The sequence below is a fragment of the Mustelus asterias genome, chromosome 3, assembly GCF_964213995.1.
Source record: "Mustelus asterias chromosome 3, sMusAst1.hap1.1, whole genome shotgun sequence".
NCBI lineage: Eukaryota > Metazoa > Chordata > Chondrichthyes > Carcharhiniformes > Triakidae > Mustelus > Mustelus asterias.
In genome coordinates, this window is record NC_135803.1 from 25,001,022 (window position 1) to 25,025,108 (window position 24,087).

The following is a 24,087-nucleotide window of genomic DNA, read 5'->3' on the forward strand; positions in this document are numbered from 1 at the left end:
GGGGGGGAGGGATCGGAGGGGAAGAGGTAGGAATGCAACAGTGAAGTGTGAAGTTGAAAGACTACACCGAGTGGTGAATGCTTCTGGCTTTCTAATATTAGCCCCATATGTGGCTCTTGCATATATTGCACAAACCACATGTTGCCTGCACATTGGGGAATTCAACAGACATTCGAATGTCTGACCAGTGTTAGAATCCAGCATTACTAAGAGGTACATCACGGGAAAGAAAATGATGTGAATCCCTAACTCTTTCACATCTCTGATCATTAGTAGACCCATTGTTAAACCTCAGCAGAAAGCATTTCATTTCATAAAATTTAGGCTCTGCATTTCTAAAGCATTGCCATTTCCCTACCAACTCTCACAATGTCGGGAATTCAATGACTGATTCCAAGAGTTCACAATGTTACTCGGCCCAGTATCCCTCAGTCTATTAAGATTTCACTGAACTGTGTACATTTAAAAGTGAAACGAATTAATTAATATCCCACAGTTTTTTAAAAGAAACAATTGTATCAGTTTCATAATATTTCCATAGCTTAATGTGGCATTGCTAATTTTGAATTCCACTTTTAGTGATTATATTTTGGGTTGAATCTTGAATCGTTGTGCATGTCTCAAGGATGCCATAGGGATAATGGAGGAGGAGATTGGGTGAGAGGGAATACCAACATCAGCAATGTGTGCAACTAGTTGAGGAATAAGACAGATTGGGTGTAAATTGAAGCCCTATTTTTTTTCTGTTCCAGAAGTATATCTTGGCATCCGTTTCAATAGACTGATTATTGCTGTACTAGTTTAATATTCACCTGAGGAAAGTCTTCCCCTTGTTTCTTAAGGAAGTTAATTGTTTTTCTTGCAAATTTCAATAATCCTTCACCCAAATATCAGCCGGTTGGGGCGGCAGGGGAGGGGTATCATTTCCTTATGAAACATAATGATGGAATTAATAGAAAAACAACCACTACACAACTGCAAATTATTCTTTGCTTGCATCTTCAAAAAGCTAAATTAACACTTAATCAGCATAGAGTTGAAAATTTTGTTGTTCCAACTGTGGACTGGCCAGATCTGCTGATAATGGCATTTAAACCCCTTGGTTGATGTGGATGAGGTTTCTACATTTCTAGAATCACATTTTAGGAAGGTGTTGACTTGCATTTGATTCTGCACTGATTTATTTTAATTAAAGTTTCAATTGTGCTGGTACAACTTTTTTTTAAAAAGCCTTTCAAATGCATTATACTTTAAATTCAGAACAACTGTTGAGAAATAAAAGTGGAGGTCACTGTTGTTGCAATTATTGTATAAATGCTCAGTGTTGTCGTACAGATTTCTTATTTTGCCATATTATTGTGAACAAATTAATGCCCTGATTAAACCAATGTAGAGACGAATTTGATATGGGTCAGTTCGAGCATTTGTACCTTAACATCCTGGCTGTAATTTCTAAGCTATAATTCTAACTTAAAGAATACAGTGGAAGTCCTGCCCACTGGAAGCTGTTGGCCAGTCGGAAGCTGGCAGCTCTATTAAATGACAGTGCCACTGGGGAGATGATGGCTGATACTGGTATGACTCCCTCTTCCCTGTATGGGTTTGCTCGTCATGCTTCCCATCAAGGCGAGCGTGCCTAAATTCGAGTTGGGACAGGAAGGTCATTTAGGGGCTTCCCACCATGAACTTAATCGGGACGGAGGTGGGAAGGCAGGAGAGACCCCCAGCTGCACTGCTGCTACCTGATTCAATGCCCCATCACATTGCCAAACTCGTCACAGGGAAGGGCTTTAAGTTGCACCCTATGATGCTGACTGGTCTATTCCATCTGAAACTAGCTGCTTATCAAAAGACAGCAGCGCACTTCCATGCAAATGTTTCCGGTAAATATTTAATGATCTGCTGCTTGTCATCACGAGTTATTTAAAATGCTGTTCAAATACTTAATCTTCATAAATGCTGTTCATTTATTGCAAATACCCCATACTTACAGTACCATCTTATTCCAGCATTCTTTAAATTCTGTGCTGTAATAATCTTGCCTTTCCCTCACATAACTAACCCTACACTTTAAATAGGAGCACAGGGCAAAACATTTAATTTATGTCCTCAATCTGCCATGAAATTCTGCATGATTTTCTCAGAATAAGCCTTTCGTAAGCCTTCACAATGCTCTGAGTGAACTATATATTTTGATAATTTCCTTCCACCCAATTTACTTTATGAGCAGCACTTGAGCAGAAGTTATAAATTGCAAAATAAACCCGTTAACTCTTTCTAAAGGGCTCCTTTACTTACGTTTACATGTTTGTTCAAATTAACATCTTTACGGGTAGTGCTTCATTGCTAACTATTGCCCACCATGGATTGGGTTCAGTCCACTTAGGCTTATTTCAGCCAGAAAACTCTCAGCCACAGAAGCAGATACTGCCACCTTATCACTCCGACGGGATCATAATCCTGTGTGAAGTGTAATGACTCACTGCTTCTGATCAGCGAAAGACTCTGATTCACCTAAATGAAGGCATAAGCTTCCAGAAGTAATTTTTAAACACTGAACTGCAGAGAAATTCCCTAGGACCTGATCTTTCCTCATAGAAAATAAATCCACTTCGCCGCTTCTATCATCACAGGTCAGGTTCTAATTCTGGCAAATCTCAAAGTGGGTAGTGTTATAAAGATGGGCAGCCTTAAGCATTTAATGAGCAGCAGAGCAAAAACAGCACATGGGGCGAGCAGGTTGCAAGACCAAGGGCCTGAGGCTAAGAACTAGATTTGGCTTTGTGTGGAGTTTGCATATTGGCAGAAGATACCTATCTAACATTCCAGCAAGGGCCATTGTGCTAACATGGAATTAACCATCTTCCTGCAAAGCTTTGAGACAATGCCAAGCCTGGTAACAGCATGCACGTAACTTTCTTGTAAAATAGATCCATGTTGTCGCATGACTATGGTTAGATCAGAGTAGAGTTTTTTTGTTGCAATTTTATAATGCCTGATCCGAGGAGAAACAGCACCTCTGGCAGTGCAGCACTCCCTCACTATTGCATTGAATTGTCATCCTGGATTAGATGGTCAAGTCTGAGAGTAGGATTTGAACATGGGGCCTTCTGCTCAAAGGTTTAAGTGCAGCCACTGACCCAAGGCTGACACTGACCGGGTGTCGGTGCATGTTGGAAAGTCAGTTCAACATTGCTATAGCACCATCTCTGACTTATGTTCTTGACTAACAAATCTCTGCTTTGGTGGTAAAGACTTACTGAATTTGTTCTCTCACTTGAGTATTCTTTAGTAAAAGAGAACACACACTGAGGCAGGAGTGGCATAATTAAAGAATATATGCCATGAGGCACATTGCCAACTGGATGCCTTTGCATTACGCTAGTGTTGTGGATTGTCTGCCCATTATGAAACCACAGTAAGAAGTCTCACAATTTCACAAGCTGTACTGTCTGGAGACAATACACATCTCTTTAACCTGTGTTGAATGCTCCCTCCCCCCACATTGTCTGTACATTTAAGACCTGGCTGGCTGTAGAGATTTGCATTCTAATCAGTATTCTGTAATTTGATTTTTGTGGCTGTGCCCTGTTTGAGAACAGAGACCACTCCATCTGACGAAGGAGCATTGCTCCGAAAGCTTATGGTATTTGCTACCAAATAAACCTGTTGGACTTTAACCTGGTGTTGTGAGACTTCTTACTGTGCTTACCCCAGTCCAACGCCGGCATCTCCACATTATGAAACCAGCCAGCTTTAGATTTCATTTGTTCCAACATAACATGAAATTTGGTTAGTTTTTGTAATGGATCTTATATTGAAAATCTACCTCCAAACCTCAAGGAATTTACTCTGAGAATCATTAACAATGAATTAAATGGTGATAACATGATGACGGGTGACCGATGTTGCTCCCAATTTCATGGGAAAAAAGGCAATGAAGGGAAGTGCAGCTCAGTTATAGAAAATGAACAATTGTTTCCCTGAAAGCAATGGAAATTAAAATGGTTTTTTATAACGGGTGGCTGATTGGCAACACCAGATAGGCCCAGGAAGTAAGCTGAAAATCTACATCTATGCCTATCTATAAATACTAAATAAGCTTGTGACTGATTTGGCCAAGTATTAAAGCATACTGAGGGTTCAATACAGCTCATTTGAAATGTTCAAGTTATTTAGTAATATTTGTGACTGTGAATGCACAGAACTAGGAAAGGCTGGTGCATTCCTTCAGACCAAAGCTTTCTATGTTTACTACTTCAAAAGGATGTCGAGCATAACATGCCAAGGGTCAGTGTTTTAAACTGAGGATCAGTGCTTCATCTTGCATATTTCACAAAATGAATTGGATTTTCTTGATTGGGGGTTAGACATGCCAACCAATCTATTGCTTGGAGGCTGATCCAAACAAGATCATCAGATGAGTGGTGATGTTGGAGACTGACGGAACTCATTGGATAGGATAGTTGTAGAGTTTTCAAAGCTATTTAACCGGATGTTACTTACTATCACTGTCGGTCGCATTGAAGACTTGGGGCAGGAAACTTTTAAGAAGAGCTGATGGTTTTTGAGCATCATTTATAGATCGGTTCATGTAATGAGCACAGTACTGAGTTAGAGTTTTGAATAGTTAAATTGTGGAGTATTCTCCATCTTTCCTTTTTTGCTAAAGCTTGCCGCCTTCAAGTCTGGTTGAGATAAATGGAATGTTCCAGAGTGTGAAGTGAGTATTTTTGTCACTCCACATATAGAATTGCCTGGGTTTGCAAATAGGTAGAAAGTTGACGACATTTGATCTTTTTTAAGAAAAAACACTTGGGGCAGAATTTTACCAGCATGCCCGCCCAAGGCTCGTACGATCGCACCTGAGACCAACGGAGAATACCATTCTGTGAGCCTCGCTCGCCACCAGAACCGGGGCAGGCGTACCGGTACAATTCCGGCCTTAAGGTGGGATTTTCCGGCCACGCTCGCCCAAGACTGGAAAATCCTGCCCGAGGTCAACGGACCTTTGCTCGGTCCTGTCCTGCCCGCTATAATTCCTATGGTGGGCAGGTTGGGAAAATTCTGCCCGATTTATATTAGCAATGTATGATACAAAGCATTGGCCTGTTAGTGTATGGGTCATATTATCTGATATTTGAAAATGTGATGGGAATCTTTTTGTTGCAGTGCAGTAATGAGGGAGAGAACCTTTTGCTTTCCGTATTACAGCCGAGGGAGAGGACAGCCTTAACCAACAGTCATTTAATCAGATGCAAACTCCTAACTAGTGGGAGTCAGTCAGGTCCACTTGGAAATACAATATTTAACTCATTTATACCTGTTCTGTAAAATCACGTTATGTCCAGCTCAGTTTTTTAATGATTATGGTCTGTAATACTTTCTATTTACAGTGCAAGAAAATAAATCTTTCCAGCAAGGTCAAAAGAGTAATATGGCCTAAAAATTGCTGTTGCCAATAATAATGGAAAAACACTTGATTTATTCTTTAGCTGCTTTAACAGCAGCAATAATTAATTTACATTAAATGAGTTAATGTTTCCATTAACATAGCGGACAGAGTAATGTCATCTGAACTTCAGCATCTACCCATAATACTTTCCAGTCTCTCTCTTTTATGGTTTTGCAATGCAAACACCAAGAGTTTCAGCTTCTCCACTCTTCATCCTGCCTTTAATGTGAGTTTTGGCTGTGTGTTAGTGCAAAAACAGGGATCATGATCATGAAGAGGCAGTTTTCTCAGGTTCAGTTAAGTCAATGGGCTGCCAATTCACTGTTGCTCATTTCCGGAAAGGCCTCGTGATATTGTCACTAGACTATTAATCCAAAAATTCAGCTAATGTTCCGGGGATCTGGGGTTCGAATCCCACCACGGCAGATGGTGGAATTTGAATTTAATAAAATACCTGGAATTAAGAATCCGCTGATGACCATGAAACCATTGTCAATTGTCGGAAAAACCCATCTGATTCACTAATATCCTTTAGGGAAGGAAATCTGCCGTCCTTACCTGGTCTGGCCTACACATGATTCCAGAGCCACAGCAATGTGGTTGTCTCTCAACTGCCCTAGGGCAACTATGGATGGGCAATAAATGGTGGCTCGCCAGCGACGCCCATGTACCATGAATAAATTTATTTTTTGCACGTTCCACAAAATTAAAATATGTCTCAAATGGGTGAAAAATCACGAGCAAATGAGCACCAATGTGCAACACTACATGTTGGTCAACAACTGCAGGAGGAAAATGCAGATGAATATTTGGGTGTGATCCTTCATCAAAACTCAGCCCACAGATTTTGATTTGATTTATTATTGTCACATGTATCAGCATACAGCGAAAAGTATTGTTTTTTGCGCGCTATACAGACAAAGCATACCATTCATAGAGAAGAAAACAAGAGCGTGCAGAAGGTAGTGTTACAGTCATAGCCAGGGTGTAGAGAAAGATCAACTTAATGTGTGGTAGGTCCATTCAAAAGTCTGATGGCAGCAGGGAAGAAGCTGTTCTTGAGTTGGTTAGTACATGTCCTCAGACTTTTGTATCTTATTCCCGAAGGAAGAAGGTGGAAGAGAGAATGTCCAGGGTGCATGGGGTCCTTAATTATGCTGGCTGCTTTTCCTGGACAGCAGGAGGTGTAGATAGGGTCGATGGGTGGGAGGCCATCTGCCCCAGTCTACCATGTACCATAGAAAGCATTCTTTCTGGTTGTATCACAGCTTGTATAGCTCCTGCTCTGTCCAAGACCACAAGAAAGTACAAAGGGTTGTGAATGAAGTCCAGTCCATCCATTGACACTGTCTACTAGCACAATGGAAGATGGTTGTTATTGTTGGTGGTCAGTCATCTCAGCTCCAGAACACCACTACAGGAATTCCACAGGGTTATGTCCTGGGCCCAACCATCTTAAGCTCCTTCATCAATTCTATTCCTTCCTTCATAAGATCAGAAGTGGGGATATTCACTGATGATTTTGTTCAGCACCATTCGTGACTCCTCAGATAACGAAGCAGTCCATGTCTGAATGCAGCAAGACCTGGACAATATCCAGGCTTGGGCCGACAAGTGGCAAGTAACATTCGCGCCACACAAATGTCAGTCAATGACCATCTCCAACTAGAAAGAATCTAACCATCACCCTTTGACATTCAATGGCATTACCATCATTGAATTCCCCCACTATTAACATCCTGCGGGGGTTACCATTGACCAGAAACGGAACTGGACTTGCCATATAAATGTAGCTTCAAGAACAAGTCAGATACTAGGAATCCTGTGGAGAGTAACTCAGCTCCTGACTCCCCAAAGCCTGTCCACAATCTACAAGGCACAAGTCAGGAGTGTGTTTGAATACTGTCCTCTGACCTGGATGAGTGCAGCTTCAACAACACTCAAGAAGCTTGACACCATCTGAGACAAAGCAGCCCACTCGATTTGCACCTTATCTGCAAACATTCACTCCCGATACACAGTAGCAGCAGTGTATACCATCTACAAGATGCACGGCAGGAACGCACTAAGGTTCCTTATAAAGCATCTTCCAAACCCATTAGCACTACTTTTTTATTTTATTTCAAAAATATACTTTATTCACAAAACAAAACTCTCCAATAAAACATTGCAAAATGACAGATCCAAAAGTCATAAACAGTGCAAAAAAAGAATCATTAGCACTACTATCTAGAAGGAAAAGGGCAGCAGACACATGGCAACAGCACCACCACTAAGTTCCCCTCTGGGTCCTCCTCGCTCCTACTCTTTTAGATGCTGCTGTCTGTCTCTGGGTCCTCCTCGCTCCTGCTCTTTTCATTTCAAACCAAGAACAGTGGATTGGTTTTGTCTTGTGAATGTCGAATGTCCAGCCAATTAGGACTATATTATAGGTGTGTTATATGTTACATTTCACAACTTTATTGAGGGATTCGATTCTAATTTAAAGCAACTGGATCCTGCAAAGATGCATTGGAGTCCGTGTAACATCTTCCACTTTTGTCTTTAAAATGTCTTTAACCCTTTCAAGTGAAATTTTTTTTTTTTGGCTTGAAAGGTGAAACTCCAATTGCACCAAAATGCCAGAAAAGTGCACTGAATAAATTGCTAATGCTATTTGGCGGGGGGGGGGGGGAATCACGAGCTTTTAGAGTCACACGATGAAGGAGCAGCGCTCCAAAAGCTCGTGATTCCAAATAAACCTGTTGGACTTTAACCTGGTGTTGTGAGACTTCTTACTGTGACCAAGTAATCCTAAGCCTGTGTTCTGCTGTGGTTTATGTCTGATGGTGTGCTTTTTGCCCATCATAAGGATATATTTTCTAGGACTGTTTAGGTTTTCTGAAGTCCTTTTTGTTAGTTGTTTAGATTAGCATTTAGTTTGAGCTGAAAGCAAAGATATATTGCATAATTACAATATTAAAGTTAGTTGATAGTTTGATTGTGTTACGGTTATCACCGGAGAGCTAGTAGTGTTCTTATTGAAAATCCATAAAATGCTATTAGCTCCCTTCAGTCCAGTGGCATCTATAAAACCCTTCAGTGTTTTGTATTTATCCTTCAGTATTCGATGTGAAAGAGGTTACAGAAACGTTCAAACGCAGGAAGGTTACCATCAGGAACAGTAAGAGGGGAAACAGAGGACGTGATTGTTGGTCCATGGGAACTAAGAGTGCAGGATGGGATACATTCAATTCAGCTTCCTTCTTTTCTGCCTAAAATAGCAGCTGGATCATTGTATTGTGATATTTTGTCAGTCTTTTACAAATGTTAAAAAAACAGTTGTTGACAAGTGATTCCGAGCACTCAATACCCATTGTTTTAATTCTTTGATGTGCAAGGGATGAGTATGAATGCAGTAACAATTCACCATTAACCAGTGCAGATCCCAAGATACCGACACAGGCTCCAGGATTCTTTTGACAAAGGCATCTGGTTCCATTCAAAAAATGTATTTTATTGCTTAATATGAATTTGGAGCCAAGCACTGCTGTCACCGTTCCAATCAGCCACAAACTAACACATACACAAAAAGGAAAGGACATCACCTTCTACACCGCTTATTGGTTTATATCCTTGCTTAGTAACATTGGTCAAAGTCTTGGGCATACAACTAGATTTCGTAACCTCCAAACTGATTCATCTGATCCAAATAAGGGTCATATAAAGAGTACCAGCCAAGTGATGATATCAAAAGGTTAACCCATGTGGTCCACTATTGCAATAAAACAACTGTAATAAGTCCCTTCACCAAAATCACTTTATTTACTATTCCAACAGCAGTACACAGAGTGCTATCAGTCAGCAGTCTACCTTCGGGGAGTGCCAGAGGAACTGACACTCCCAGTTAAAGACAAGGAAAAGACTCCCTGATTGGCCCATCAATTGACTCCTTAATCAGGGAGTTCATATTCCAATAGGCCAACCTCAATGGCCTGACTGAAGTCATTATGACAATCACATCTTATGATCAGTTTGGATACAATTAAGACATTTAGCTGGGTGGAATGAGGCTTTCTGTTCTGCCAGGTAGGAGAAAGTCCTTTAAAAATGCATGCAACAAACAAATTAAAATGTTGTACTTGGGAGTGGTGTATCAGGAACTGGATGGTGCAATCGATTGCATCTTTTACCTGAGGAACCTGGATTCTCATGCAACTTAAATCAATAGTATTAAAGTATTCTTGATCTGCTGGCTGGAAGCGATCTCTCTGAAATAAACTTGGCAATTCAATTTGGTTGAATTGAACTAGCCTTAATTTGGCATTAAACTGGTCATCTCACTCAAGAGGCTGAAGGATGGTCTAATGTTGGGACAGAGCCCTTTGCATCCATGCTACACTTGATGCCAAGTACCTGAAATGAAAAATGCTACATTTTCCATTTCTAAACACCCTCAAAATTCACAAAGAAAAGCAAATAAAGGAAAACACTCGTATACTTTCCTCCAAAACCCTTGATTTTGGCAATGGGCTATGAACCAAACACACATCCATTCTCCTCCTGGCACAGAACATGGCAAAGAGACCCACAAAGAGGACAATGGAGTAAACCTGAGGCCTCCAATAAGCAAATGTCCTCAGTAAATGAAAAAAGAGATTCTATGCAGAGCAATTATGCTGAAGTTGCAAGTTTGATATTTTTCAAATTGAATTTTCCCTTATTTAGTTTTTGTTCTACCTTTCAGCTTGTTAGACACACAGTGCGGGGTTCGATTGTATGCATGGATTTGATTTATTATTGTCACATGTATCGGGATACAGTGAAACGTATTGCTTCTTGCATGCTATACAGACAAAGCATACCGTTTATGGAGTACATAGGGGAGAAGGAAAGGAGAGGATGCAGGATAATGCCAAATCTGTAAAAGATTAAAATAGAACAGTATTAGATATTTTAAATTGAATTAGCGAATTGAAATTGCCTGGGGGGGGGGTGGAATTTTACAGCCCCTCCTGCTGGTGGCATTTTCTGGTCCCGCCCGATGCCAATGGTCTTTCGAATGGCTCATTGCATTTCACGGCCCCTGACCCCACCCCCAACCCGGCCACGACGGGGGCGGTAAAATTCCACCCCGTGTCACAGATTTCCACTCGATGATCTTTTTCCCCTAACTAAGCCATTTCTATATTGTCACTACTCTGCCTATACAGGTGCGTGATAATACATTGCTTCACAGCTGACATGTTTTCACTTTTCATACACAGGTGAGGTTTGTCGCAAATCATACACACAGTTTTCTAACCTATGTCGCCATAAAAGGATGCATGCTGACTGCAGAACGCAAATCAAATGCAAGGACTGCGGTCAGATGTTCAGCACGACCTCATCATTAAACAAGCATAGACGATTCTGTGAGGGCAAGAACCATTTCACCACGGGGGGATTATTTGGTCAAGGCATTACGCTTGCAAACGCTCCAGTTCTGGATAAGTCCGGTTTGGTTAACATGAATCATAGCAATCCTGGTCTTGCTGACTATTTTGGTGCAAATAGGCACCCGGCTGGACTAACCTTTCCAGCAGCCCCTGGCTTTCCATTTAACTTTCCAGGTCTGTTTCCCTCAGGGCTGTACCACAGACCACAACTGATACCCGCTAGCTCACCAGTTAAAGGACTATCAAGCACTGAACAGAACACCAAACACCAAAGCCAATTGTTGACACCGTCCCAGCTGCTGCCAAGCACGCCAGATATTTTGAAAGCCGTAAATCGACAGTCGTCCTCGGATGAAATCCGGCCCGTCGAGATTCCGTCTGAGAAATCATCTGAGGAGAAGCCGCACGGTAAAACCAGTGACCAGTCAGAAAGCAGCGACCTCGATGACGTCAGCACGCCCAGTGGCAGCGACCTGGAGACGACATCTGGATCTGACCTGGAAAGTGATGTCGAGAGCGACAAAGAGAAAAATAAAGAAAATGGCAAAACTGCCGGTGACAGAGTAAATAGCCCTCAGAAAGCAGTCCCTGTAAACAACAATAAGAAAGATTTTTCCAACCACTCACTCTTTTCTCCTCCACTGGATGAACAGATTGCTGTGACTGGAGCTGTTAATGATTCGATTAAGGCCATCGCTTCAATCGCAGAGAAGTACTTTGGTTCTACTGGACTTGTTGGCATGCAAGACAAAAAAATAGGACCGTTGCCGTACCCTTCAATGTTTCCCTTTCAGTTTTTCCCTGCGTTTTCCCAACCAATGTATCCATTCCCAGATAGAGACCTAAATGCTGTACCTTTAAAAATCGAGCCACAATCACCAAGTGAGCTGAAGAAGCTAAGGAGTGGAAATCCCGAGTCACCTTTCGACCTCACCACCAAGCGCAAAGAAGAGAAACCAATGCCAGCTGTGACCTTAAAGCCACTGACCTCCCATTATCCCAGTGAAGAGCAGCCACTGGATTTAAGCATGAGCAGCAGAAGCCGAGCTAGTGGAAGCACCCAGGTAGAGCCACGGAAAAACCACGTGTTTGGGGACAGGAGGGACTCTAGTGTTGAGCAAGCCAAAAGCTCTGACCATTCCCTGCAGCATGCCAAACCAACCCCTTTCTTCATGGATCCTATTTACAGGTAAGACAATATGTTGCATTTGGTTTGTCAATGAGAATTTGTTGAACGTATACAAAACTGAGGAGGATTATTTTGCCACATCTCAAAGTGGCAAGGAGTCCCTCAGGGTAGTGTCCTAGGCCCAACCATCTTCAGCTGTTTCATCAATGACCTTCCCTCCATCATAAGGTTAGAAGTGGGGATGTTCGCCGATGATTGCGCAATGTTCAGCACCATTCGTGACTCCTCAGTTATTGAAGCAGTCCATGTCCAAATGTAACAAGGTCTGGACAATATCCAGGCTTGGGCTGACAAGTGGCAAGTAACATTTGTGCCACACAATTGCCAGGCAATACCACTCTAACCACCACCCCATGACATTCAATGGTGTTACCACCACTGAATCCCCCACTGTCAACATCCTTGGGGTCACTATTGACCAGAAACTCAACTGGACTCGCCACATAAACACAGTGGCTACAAGAACAGGTCAGAGGCTAGGAATACTGTGGCGAGTAACTCGCCACCAAACTTCCTAAAGCCTGTCCATCATCTGAAAGCCACAAGTCGGGAGTGTGATGCAATACTCCCCACTTGCCTCGATAGGTGCAGCTCCAACAGCATTCAAGAAGCTTGACACCATCCAGGACAAAGGATTGACACCACATCTACAAACATCCACTGACGCTCGGTAGCAGCAGTGTGTGTTATCTACAAGATGCACTGTAGAATTCACCAAACATCCTTAGACAACACCTTCATACTCATGACCACTTCCATCTAGAAGGACAAGGGCAGCAGATACATGGGAACACCACCACCTGCAAGCACCACCCCCCCTCCCCCCAAGCCACTCACTAGGAAATATCACCATTCCTTCACAGTCGCTGGGTCAAAATCCTGGAATTCCCTCCCTAACGGCATTGTGGGTCAAACCACAGCCCACGGACCACAGCAATTCAGGGCGGTGGCTCACCACCACCACCTTAAGGGAACAAGGAATGGGCAATAAATGATGGCCAACCAGCGACGCCCATGTTCCGTGAATGAATAAAAAAAAGAGCAAGTCCATGGAGTCACTTTTCATTCTGAATGCTAAATTGTAATTTTCAAACCTCATTTCCAGAAGCTCTGCGGTCTCTCGCAACTTGACATTGTGTGCTTGGCAAGCATCACATTTGGTGGCATGGTGGCACAGTGGTTAGCATTGCTGCCTCACAACGCCAGAGACCCAGGTTTGATTTTCGGCTTGGGTCACTGTCTGTTCAGAGTCTGCACAGTCTCCCCATGTCTGGGTTTCCTTGAGGTGCTCCAGTTTCCTCCCACAGTCCGAAAGACGTGCTGGTTAGGTGCATTAGCCGTGCTAAATTCTCCCTCGGTGTACCCGAATAGGCGCCGGAATGGGGCGACGGGGGGATTTTCACAGTAACTTCATTGCAGTGTTACTGTCAGCCTAATTGTGACGTTCATAAGCACATTTAGTTTCTCATTGGCTAGATTTTCCCAGTAAACCCTGTTCCTGCCTTGGAGAACAAACTGCTTTGTCCAGTTCAGTTACAAACTGCACCTTTCAATGAAAGGAAATAGTTTCATGAGATGAATTCCAAGTTTTTGTCACTGTTTAAATCCCTACTGTGTTATATTTTGTACAATCCAGTTCAGTTAAGCTATTCCATCATTTTGCATTCTCCTTGCCTCCAGCAACAACTTTGGGTTTATTGGTTTATGACAAATAAACTTGTTAAATTTTTACCTTTTTATAATTCCTTTCTTATTTTAAAATATTGTGCTGTGTTTTCCCCCTTTTTTATGGTTTTTTTTAAACTGATAACCTGCCACTCCAGAGAATGCCAAGGAACCTATCCCCCTCCATCTACCAATTCAACTCTGTATGAACTAATAGGTTCCCAATGAAGTAACATCCCCAATGAACTTTTCCTTCCCTCCTCCTATGTGGTAGGTTCTTTATTTGTTCCAGGGACCTCTATCTGATGGTCTGGCTGAGATCACTGTGTACAGTCACAATCATGAAATAGAATCCCTACAAGTGCAGAAGGAGGCCATCCAGCCCATCTAGTCAGCGCCAACCACAATCCCACCTAGGCCCTATTCCTGTAACCCCCACATATTCACCTTGCTGACCCCCTGACACTAAGGGGAAATTTATCATGGCCAGTCAACCTAATCCCCACATCTTTGGAGTGTGGGAGGAAACTGGAGCACCCAGAGGAAACCCACGCAGACATGAGGAGAACGTGCAAACTCCACACAGACGGTGACCCGAGGCCGGAATTGAACCCGGGTCCCTGGCTAGCCACTGTGCCACCGTACCACCCCCAACCTAACCAAAAGTCATGATTATATAGATTTGCTTGCATCAGGCTTTGGACTTGTCTGTTGCTAATTGCTTTGGTCCAGGAGGGTAAACTCCCTCTGTGCAGCTTTTTTCAAATTGTTTTCACCAGCTGAGATTAATTTTGTCAATTTTGTTAATAATTTTGTCAAAGTAGAGTGGAAAAAAGGAAACTTTCTGATCCAGTTGAAGCACTAAAGGAAAAGTACATGAAGCCTGCTCCCGGTTTCTTATTCCATCCACAGGTAAATAAAATTCCTTGTTCATCGGTCATACCTTATCAATGTTAATGCGGTGTTATTCCAGACTATAACTTTTAGGATTATTATTTTTCAATAATATAATGTATTTTTACTTGTGTGTACCTAGGAATGTTAAGTTTCAGTGTATTATTGTACATTAAATGTCAGAGAATTAAAGATAATAGCATTTTGTATCACGATTTATTATATGCTAGGACTATTATGATCCAGTTGCATAGTATAGTATTGTATTTTATATACAGGGGCACAAACCCAGGTGCACTGTGTATTACTGTTTATTGTGGTAAAACATTTTAAACCTCAGTCACACGGTGTATAAATATGTTTGTAGAAGCATTGAACCTGGTGAATAGTTGTTATTATTTACTATGCGACTTGGATGAAGGGAACAATATATTGTAGCAAACTTTCTGACAATGGGAAAGCATAAAGACGAGAACAAGTCTGGAAAGGGATGGTGGGCAAAAATTTGGCACATTTAGTATCATGTGGGAAAATGTGAGGTTGTTCACTTTTTGGTAAGTAGAATGGAAAAGCAAAATATTATTTAAGTCAAGAGGGACTATAGAATGCTGGAGTACAGTGGGTATTAGTGGGTAAATATCTGGGGGTAGGGCCTGGGTGGGATTGTTGTCGGTGCAGACTCGATGGGCCGAATGGCCGCCTTCTGCACTGTCGGGTTTCTATGTATGTTACAGAGGGATCTGGGCGTTCTTGTATATGAAGCACAAAAGGTTAGCATGCAGGCACAACAAGTAACTAGGAAGGCAATTGAAATATTTGCCTTTGTTGCAAAGGGGTTAAACATAGAAACATAGAAGGTAGGAGCAGGAGGAGGCCATTTGGCCCTTGGAGCCTGCTCCGCCATTCATCACGATCATGGCTGATCATCCAACTCAATAGCCTAATCCTGCTTTCTCCCCAAAACCTTTTGATCCCGTTCACCCCAAGTGCTATATCTAGCTGCCTCTTGAATACATTCAAGGGTTGGGGCAGAGGTGTAGGCAAATCTTGCTACAATTGTACAGGGCTTTAGTGAGACCTCACCAAGAGAACTGCATACAGTTTTAGTCTCCTTGTTCAAAATGGATATCCTTGTATTGGAGGCAGTGCAAAGAAGGTTCACTATTTGGCTCCTGAAAGAAAGATTTGCATTTATGTAGTAACTTTCATGACTGAAGGATGTTTCAAAACACTTTACAGCCAATGATATATTTTTGTAATGTAAGGACTGGAGCAACCAATTTGCACACAGACAACAGTGTGGATTGATTGTACAAGATTATCTCTTTTTCTGATCATTGAAAAATAAGTATTGGCCAGGGCACCAGGAATCTTTTACACCCATTGAAGCAAACAGATGGGGCCTTGATTTAATGTCTCATCCAAAACAGGGCACCCAACAGTGCAGCACTCAGTACTGCATTGGAGTGGTGGTGTAAATGTTTGTGCACGGCCCTGGAATGGAATGTGTAGTTGGAACTTCATTATGAAGGGGTTGCCTTATGAGGAAAGGTTAAGCGGATGGGCTTAAAAGTGACGTTGATCAGCCCCTAGTTATAAAATCTACCTGAATTTCATTTTCATGGAAGGCAAGTTGAAAGTTGATTGTCTTACTTTTATGTTTTCCTTGGATGTTATTTTTCCAAGGATTGGTAACTGGAGCTGAATTCTCATTTGTTGGGTGGGGAACCCACAAATGCTGGCGTGAGGACCCAAAAGGCAATGTTTGAGGAGGTGACCAGTTAATTTCCACCTCTGAAATCCTTGTTCAATTAAGGATGGAGGGTGGGCTTTTGAGACTGGAAGGCCATTAGGAGGCTCCCCAGCACTCGCAGATCAGCAGTCCTACCATTAGAGGAAGAAACTGTGAGTGTAGATAAGTGAAAGAGAGGACAGCTCCACATGGAAGCGCTCTCGAAGATTTTTTTTAAAAAAACATTTTAAAACAAAAATTGACTACAGCTACTAGGCTGAGGGGGGAGGAAGGTAGTGTATTAAAAGTGATCCAGTAGCATTTGCCCTTAATGGAGCAAAAGTTTTGGTTGACCTCAAAAGATTGGCCTAAAATAAGCCTTTTACTTGCCTTAATAGGCACTTGCTTATGGGTTGGTAGTCATCACCTCCCAAAACATACCATTACCAAAATGGTCAACTTACCAAAGGACTTGGGACTTGTTTTCTTCTCCCCTGCTTCCAATCTTGCTACAATGACTGGCTTTCATCAACACTTGGCTAAATGCTATAATTAAAATATTGTTCTGCATGATTTTTCTTTCACCACATCTCCAGCATGGTTGAGCAATTCATGTCCACTCCAGAGGTGTTGTATCCTGTGGCCTGGAGATCTCTATCTTCAGTAGGTCTCTATGCTAAGGGCTATTTTGAGAGCCCTGCCATTCCCTTCTAACAACAATGTCATGGAATCATAGAATCCTACAATGCAGGAGGAGGCTATTCGGCCCATCAAGTTTACACCGACCACAACCCCATCCAGGCCCTAGTTAGTCCCCCTGACACTAAGTGCAGTTTAGCATGGCCAATCCACCTAACCCGCACATCTTTGGACTGTGGGAGGAAACCGGAGCACCCGGAGGAAACCCACGCAGACACAGGGAAAATGTGCAAAACTCCACACAAACGGTGACCCAAGACAGGAATCGAACCCAGGTCCCTGGCGCTGTGAAGCAGCAGTGCTAACCACTCTGCCACCGTGCTGTCCCATGTCCTCTGTACTAATATTTCTTTCAACCACAGATGGAGTGTTTTTTAATGTACTGTTGAGAAAAACCAACAACTTGCATTGATATAGCACCTTTAATGTAGTAAAGCATTGCAAGGTGCATGGGAGCACCATCTTGACTTATATGATTGTTCCTCCACCATTGCTGGGTCAAAATCCTGGAACTCCCCATCTAGCAGCACCATGGCAACATCTTCACCACACAAGATTGCAACACTTCAAATGGGAAGTTTACCACCGTCTTGGCAGGGCATCCAAGGATAGGAATGAATGTTGGCCTTGCCAACTATGGTTACATCCAAAGAATAAATATGTAGGAATGTCTGTAATAGTAACAGGATTTGGTGTACTGTCTAATGAGCCCATGTTCAATTCCAAGGCTGTGTCATCATATAAATCCAGTTCCTTTTGATGGGCATATTTTGGTCAACGTTCACTAATTGAGGCATTCTGTAAGTGATGTACGAGCTGAACCAGTCCTTGCTCTTGTTAGATAGTCTGATAGTGAGTGTGAAGGCAAGCCAAAGAAGCTGATTTTTAGACTTTCTCCTTCCAACAGTAGGAGAAGATAAGCGGCGAAAGAGAGGGCTCAGCACGTATTTTTAAAAAGTGTTTGAGAGTGAGAAATGACAAAATAAGAATTCACGACTCCCCTGGTTCCTGTATAAGACTGTAGCACTATGATCCTGGTCCCATTCCTCAGTTGTGAACCATTTCATGAGGGCAGCCTGCTGTGCTATCACTTACTCAAAAGTCCTTAATGAGAAACAAAATATGCCGTAGCAAATCCAATCGTCCAAATCAGAGCACAATGTGTTCTGAGTAAAGGAATAAGAAACAGATGAGAAATAGTTATTCAGAGTCACTAATAGGAGAGAGAAGCAAATAATGTGATGAAAAGATTGATTAAGACCCTGCCATTTAGTTCACCTTTGTGATAAAGCTTTTCACATCCAATCGTTTGGGAAATATTCAAAGCAACGGTGAGGCGACAGTGTCTAATAAGCCATATCATTCATTTCTTATGTAGTTGTACTACAGTTTTCTGAATGCCTCTTCAGCACTGATTTCCAGCATCAGTGCATAGAAACCGCTGGATCTAGGACAAGTTCTATGACAACTGGTTCCACTTTCAAACATCTGCAACGCATAAGCCTATGCATATGCAGTTGTTTTGAAATCATTGTTCACAGCTATTTAACTGGTAGTAGTGCTTTCCTCAATGCAATGGGGAGGGTCTATACAAGTCAGTGTTTGAAAGATTGCTTTCACGGCCTTTAAGGGGGAGGAGCAAGTGCTTAACTCAGGCCACTGGTCACCAACATCCATAATCCCAATTTAGAATCCTAGAAACTATAACACAGAATCATGCAATTCAGCCAACTGAAGCTGTTCATGACTTTCTGTGTGCATGCGTTAAGTTTCTTGCAGCAGTCAAAATTTGGATTGGTTGAACTCAGCACTTGAGTCCAATTGGCCCTCATGAGTTTGGGTTTCCCCTGCGTGTGATTCATGCCCCCTTTTCCCTGTCGGCAAAAGTGGCATCTGTCAGAAATGGGGTGTGACTACCACATCCAGGTCCTGCCTGCCATTTTGGAAGCTCCATAGTGTCTCTGACACCACGAAAATCCAGGCCTGAGTGTCTTCGTCCTACATCCTGGTTTCTAATTGTACAATTGTGCAATCCAGCAGTGTAAATACTAGAATCCATTTGTTATCAGACCAGAATATGAAATCTTGTGTTTCTCTCATTTTTTCAAAAGTACAATAAGAAATATTTGCTAAAACAAAGCGAGGTACAGATAATTAAACTGCTTTATCTCACTGGCAGCAAGTGAACATGTAGTATTAAATGGCAACGTAAGTTCTACTTACTTTTTGCAACTGTCTTTGAGGAGAAATATGGAGTAGAGCTAAAAATGCTTGTAACACCTTCAGGTCCAGTACAAACTGGAATGAGCGATGATTTTGACAAGAACTAAAGTCCACTCGGGTGAGATTGTGACAATCAGAACAACAGTTCCCATCCTAGGATCCATTGTAAAGCAGAATATGGAGCACCGTTGATTCAAATTGTGTGTTTGGTATCACCTGTGAATATGCCTCTTATTCTATGGAGTGATTGAAAATCAAACTTTTTGCTTTCATTCTATTAGCCTTTAATCGGATGTCAAAATTCTGACTGGTCAGTGCCAAGAATTAACACATCTTTAATATGTGCATGTAAACTCAGTCCTGGTAACTGAAATTGGGCACATTCACATGGCCAACAGTCATTCAGCATGTACCCTGCCATGGCCCCAAACCCATACCATCCCCCCCCCCCCCCCCCCCAATGCCCCCGCATCGCCCACCAATCCCACCTTGGAAAATGGGAATGGAATTCTTTAGACTGAAACAGTTAAGAACATTCCCATCCTACTCTTTGAAATATTCATGAGAATCCCGAACTGAATTTCCCACTGCTCTTTCGTCCAAAACAGATTAATCACCAACTGGCAAAAATTGCCGGAACTGTGGTGGAATTTTAAACTGGTTGGATTTCATGTTAATTCCCTCTCTCAGCTATAAATAAATGGAGTGGTGATAAATGAAGTGCTCCAGACTATTGATTGCAAAATAACCACTGGATTGCAGCTTTGCAATTCTTCAGTCACTTCGTGAATTGAAAGAATAGGCATAGAAATTCTTCCTGATTTATGTACAATAATTCAAAGCCAAAGTAATAGAGTTACCCTGGTAACTAAAATATGTTGTGTGACAGCTCTTTTCTTTTTTTTTGCAACGTGTTTTACTGACGTTATGCGGCTAAGGTTCCATAGGCAAAGTATTGTGTTTTTTAAAAATTTAACATGGATGAAATCATTATAAATGAGAATGATAACAGATGATTAGAGTGTGAATTTAAGAGTTATGGATTCTTACTTTATTTAAACTGATGCAGGGTTTAAAGCTGCCATAAGCCAAATAGACAAATGCTATGTCACAGTTTGATCTAGGCTGATAATTTCCACCCTCACTAAATGTCCAGATAGCCGACCAATTCTGCTACATACATTCCCAGCAGTTTGTTTGCTACACTTTGTATTTTCCTGTAAAGGTTTTAAAATGCTGTCAAAATCCAAAAACTTTATACCAGCTTCTTTATTTTCATTACTGAGATCTGGCTTTGTGCAATTACCAATTTACTTGTTGAAAATAGCAATTCATAATGATAAAAAGGCTTCTGTTTACCTTCCGTCGGCTGATAGGAATCCTGTGACAACACCAGTTGTTAGTGCCACTTTCAGGAAATCACTGGCAAATAATCGTATATTCTTTCAAGCATTAATGGTATTTTTAATGCCATATTTGCTTGTAAGCTACCTTATTAGCAGCCGATAAACATATGGCCAGCTCTTCCTTTACCAGGATTCTTACCCAGTGATAATAAAGTTAGGCTGGATGGTGGTAGAGATTTGTTTGGGGATCTCATTTTCTGCAGAATTACTGCCCCCCTCAGCCCGCTAGCCACCACCCAGACCATGACCATCTCTTTTTCTATGCACTGAAGAAAAGTGAATTTGATGCAGCATTTTTGATAAGCTTTCCATATCCCACTAACTTTACTTCCAAAAGCTGATCCTAGGATGGGGTTTTTTGTTTTTGCTGCACTAACAAACAGCTTTCCTGGTTGGCAGCAGTTTTGCTTGCCATCTCTTACTCTACTTCCTACTGAGTTTAAGTTGAGAGAGTGGCTTGCATAACACTGATCAACTGTCACGGGTGTAAGCCTGTGCTTAGTGACTGCCTTCCAATCTCTGACTGCAAACTACTTGCCCATAATGGGACAGGAGCTCCACGACTTTGACAAAACCATTCAAAGTCAAACCTTTTTGCTGCATTATTTGAGGCATTAAAAAAATCATTCTGACAAAAGATGCAACCCCAACTTGAAAGATTTTAGACTATACTTCTTTAATACAATTACCAAATGTAAGTTAGTTCCCTGCTCATTTTGCAGTACCTCACTGCTAATGCCACATATTTAATGTTTATTGAATTATGTCATTCAGCTGAAGAGTTTGTGTAAAAAAAAAGAGAAGAATTGTTTCAAGTTAAGCTAAACATGGATTTATGATTTTGATTTAGTTTCTTTAAAAAGAATAACTCTTAATGTCAGAATTTCTGAGCTATGCTATCAATTGGATTTTATTTAAAATTCAAAATGTAGCTAATTAATAGATTACTTGTATTGCTGAATTATTTATGCAACTTGATAGATATTAGATGTTACAAAAAGTTATCAAACACTGGAAACTTGAATATAGGCTGACAATATATGGAAAACAAAATGTCATAGGAGGGAGTGTAAAAGGTAGTTTTTGGGAAAGTTCACTTAAGTCTGCCTATTTAGAGTATTACTTTGCAATTTTGTTTTAAATGATAAATTCATTCACATTATTTTAAAAATTATAAATATATTTTGATTGGCTTAATTGATACTCAGGCACCAGCAGTAAGGGGTAACATTAGACAGTGTTACAACAATCTTTTATTTACATAAAGAACAAAGAAAAGTACAGCACAGGAACAGGCCCTTCGGCCCTCCAAGCCTGTGCCGATCATGATGCCCTAACTAAACTTTAAAAAATCCTTCTCAGCCCTTACCGGGTACATATCCCTCTAGTCCCTCCCTATTCATGTACCCATTCAGATGCCTCTTAATATCGTGCCTTTAATGTGGTAAAACATTGTAAAAGAGTGTTATCGAAGAACATAAGTTAGAGAGAACCCCGAGCAAAAGCTGGAACTAAAATAAGCCCCATTTAAAAAAGACAGGATCAGAAGGCGATAACAAAATAGAAGCGATGATGTTTCAGAATCCAGCTATCCTGGACATTACTTATTTGACACTGCTTCTAGTTTTATGCTGGGAGAAGGAATACAAAACCTGGTGTCATCAATCTAACATCAAAAAAGCATTGCAAAGAAATGATTCGAGGCCTCCCTATTAACTCTGATGTTGAAGCTTTTGGGGGGCAAAAAAATGTCATCAGCAGACATGCAAACAATATCATTTGTCATTTGTAAACAATTATGGCAGCTGAAAGAAACTCGGTTTGTGGATTGTAATTTATTTTTGTATTTTGGTCCTACTCCCTAGTTCCGCTTGCCTGATCAGAGAATTTGGGTAAGTTCCTCTGCTTATAATTCCAAACCATAATTCATAAGGATCAAAATGAAAGGTTTATTAAATGGCGCATAACTCACGATGATTTAAAATCCTCCGCCTCCCTCCCTACCCTCCTCAAATAAAAATGTAAATGTTTGCCATTTTACTTCAGGATCAGATTGCATTACCATAATCACAAGCACTATTGAAGTAATTCACACAGTAGGCCGAGTTGTAAATCACTCCATCTGGTAACTCAAACGATAGCAGGGCCTCTCAAAAGCCACTTGTATTTATTTCTGCCACCGATAGATTAGGGCCAGTGAATAGAAGAGTTTGTAATAATTGCTTAGGCCATTGTTGATCATATCTTTGCTTTCACAAAAAAAGAGGTTAAAAATATTTGCTTTTGTCCCATAATGGCGACGTTTGCATACTTGATTTGTGCTGGGAATAGTGTTAAATGCTGGATTGCATCAGTACAAGGTTAACAGCCTCAGTGGGATTAGAAGGGGGATGGCATTATTTCCTTACTCAGACATCTGGCTGTTGATAAGATCAGTGATTGTGAGAAAGTAAATCACAAATTATTCAGCTGCTAAGTAATACTGTCATTCACTGATATTAAGTATGTCTTACATCTATATAGGGCAGTAACTGCTGTGATTTCACTCCCTGGGGACCGTTGAATAAATATGTTGGGGCTTTTTAAGCTGTTTGATCTGATATGTGCTTCTATCACATTAGAGCTTTATAAAAATAATATGCTTCAATCTTTCTTTGGAATTTGATAAGCCAATCTAAACCTGATCACATCATGTTAGTTAATGGAACCAGTTACTTTCTGGCATAATTATGAAGGGTCCTAATTTTATTCCTCACCTGTGTTGATCATGTAGAGGGGTATTGCTGGAAGAATGCTTTAGGTTATGACTTTATGCTGCCTAGTGAGATTATCCCAGGGCTTTGCCATGATTAGATAAATGACTAAACTCTCCAGTCCTACAGAAAGGTCAGTCTATTGTCTCATTTGAATCTAAGAATTTGACGTTCCCTTTATTCCCAATATCCCAAAAAGAGAACTGTCTTTCTCTCAATGTTTCCATTCACGTGTACTGTCCCTCGTATGACAACGTTGCTGCTCGATTATTGTATGTAACATTGTAAAAGAATTCTGCCTCGCAGATGATCAGAACATTCGTCCCTCCCAGAACATGTACAGGTTAAACACAGTAAAGTTCCCTCACTTCATTTTGCCATTAATAAAATTAACTGGTGATGTTATTAAAAATAAGGTTTAAAATATATACACCGTACTTACTATTGAAAGCAGAGTAATGACTTCCAGTGGATATAATACACAGAAATGAGAATGCAAGATGAACCCTTTCCCCAAAAGTGCTTTATCTGTTAGAAATGTAAATGCCTTTTTTCATTTTATTTGGTCCTTACTACAGTTGTTGCAATTATTTTCCCTATTATTTTGGCTGCCTATTGCTGATAGATTAATTTTAAATTTATGGAACTTGCAAC

General features: G+C 41.2%; 1 protein-coding gene across 2 annotated transcripts in view; it reads left to right on the forward strand.

The window, feature by feature from the left end:
* The window catches only part of mecom (MDS1 and EVI1 complex locus), a 748,693-nt gene that overhangs the window by 678,203 nt on the left and 46,403 nt on the right, over window positions 1–24,087 (forward strand). Inside the window, exons 8-10 of one of the 2 annotated variants that reach the window (XM_078206201.1) lie at window positions 10,702–12,061; window positions 14,551–14,638; window positions 22,546–22,572. In XM_078206201.1, coding sequence (XP_078062327.1) covers window positions 10,702–12,061; window positions 14,551–14,638; window positions 22,546–22,572 — 1,475 coding nt within the window. Of the gene's footprint in view, window positions 1–10,701; window positions 12,062–14,547; window positions 14,639–22,545; window positions 22,573–24,087 lie in introns of both variants that reach the window. The other variant, XM_078206208.1, reaches the window with a different exon arrangement.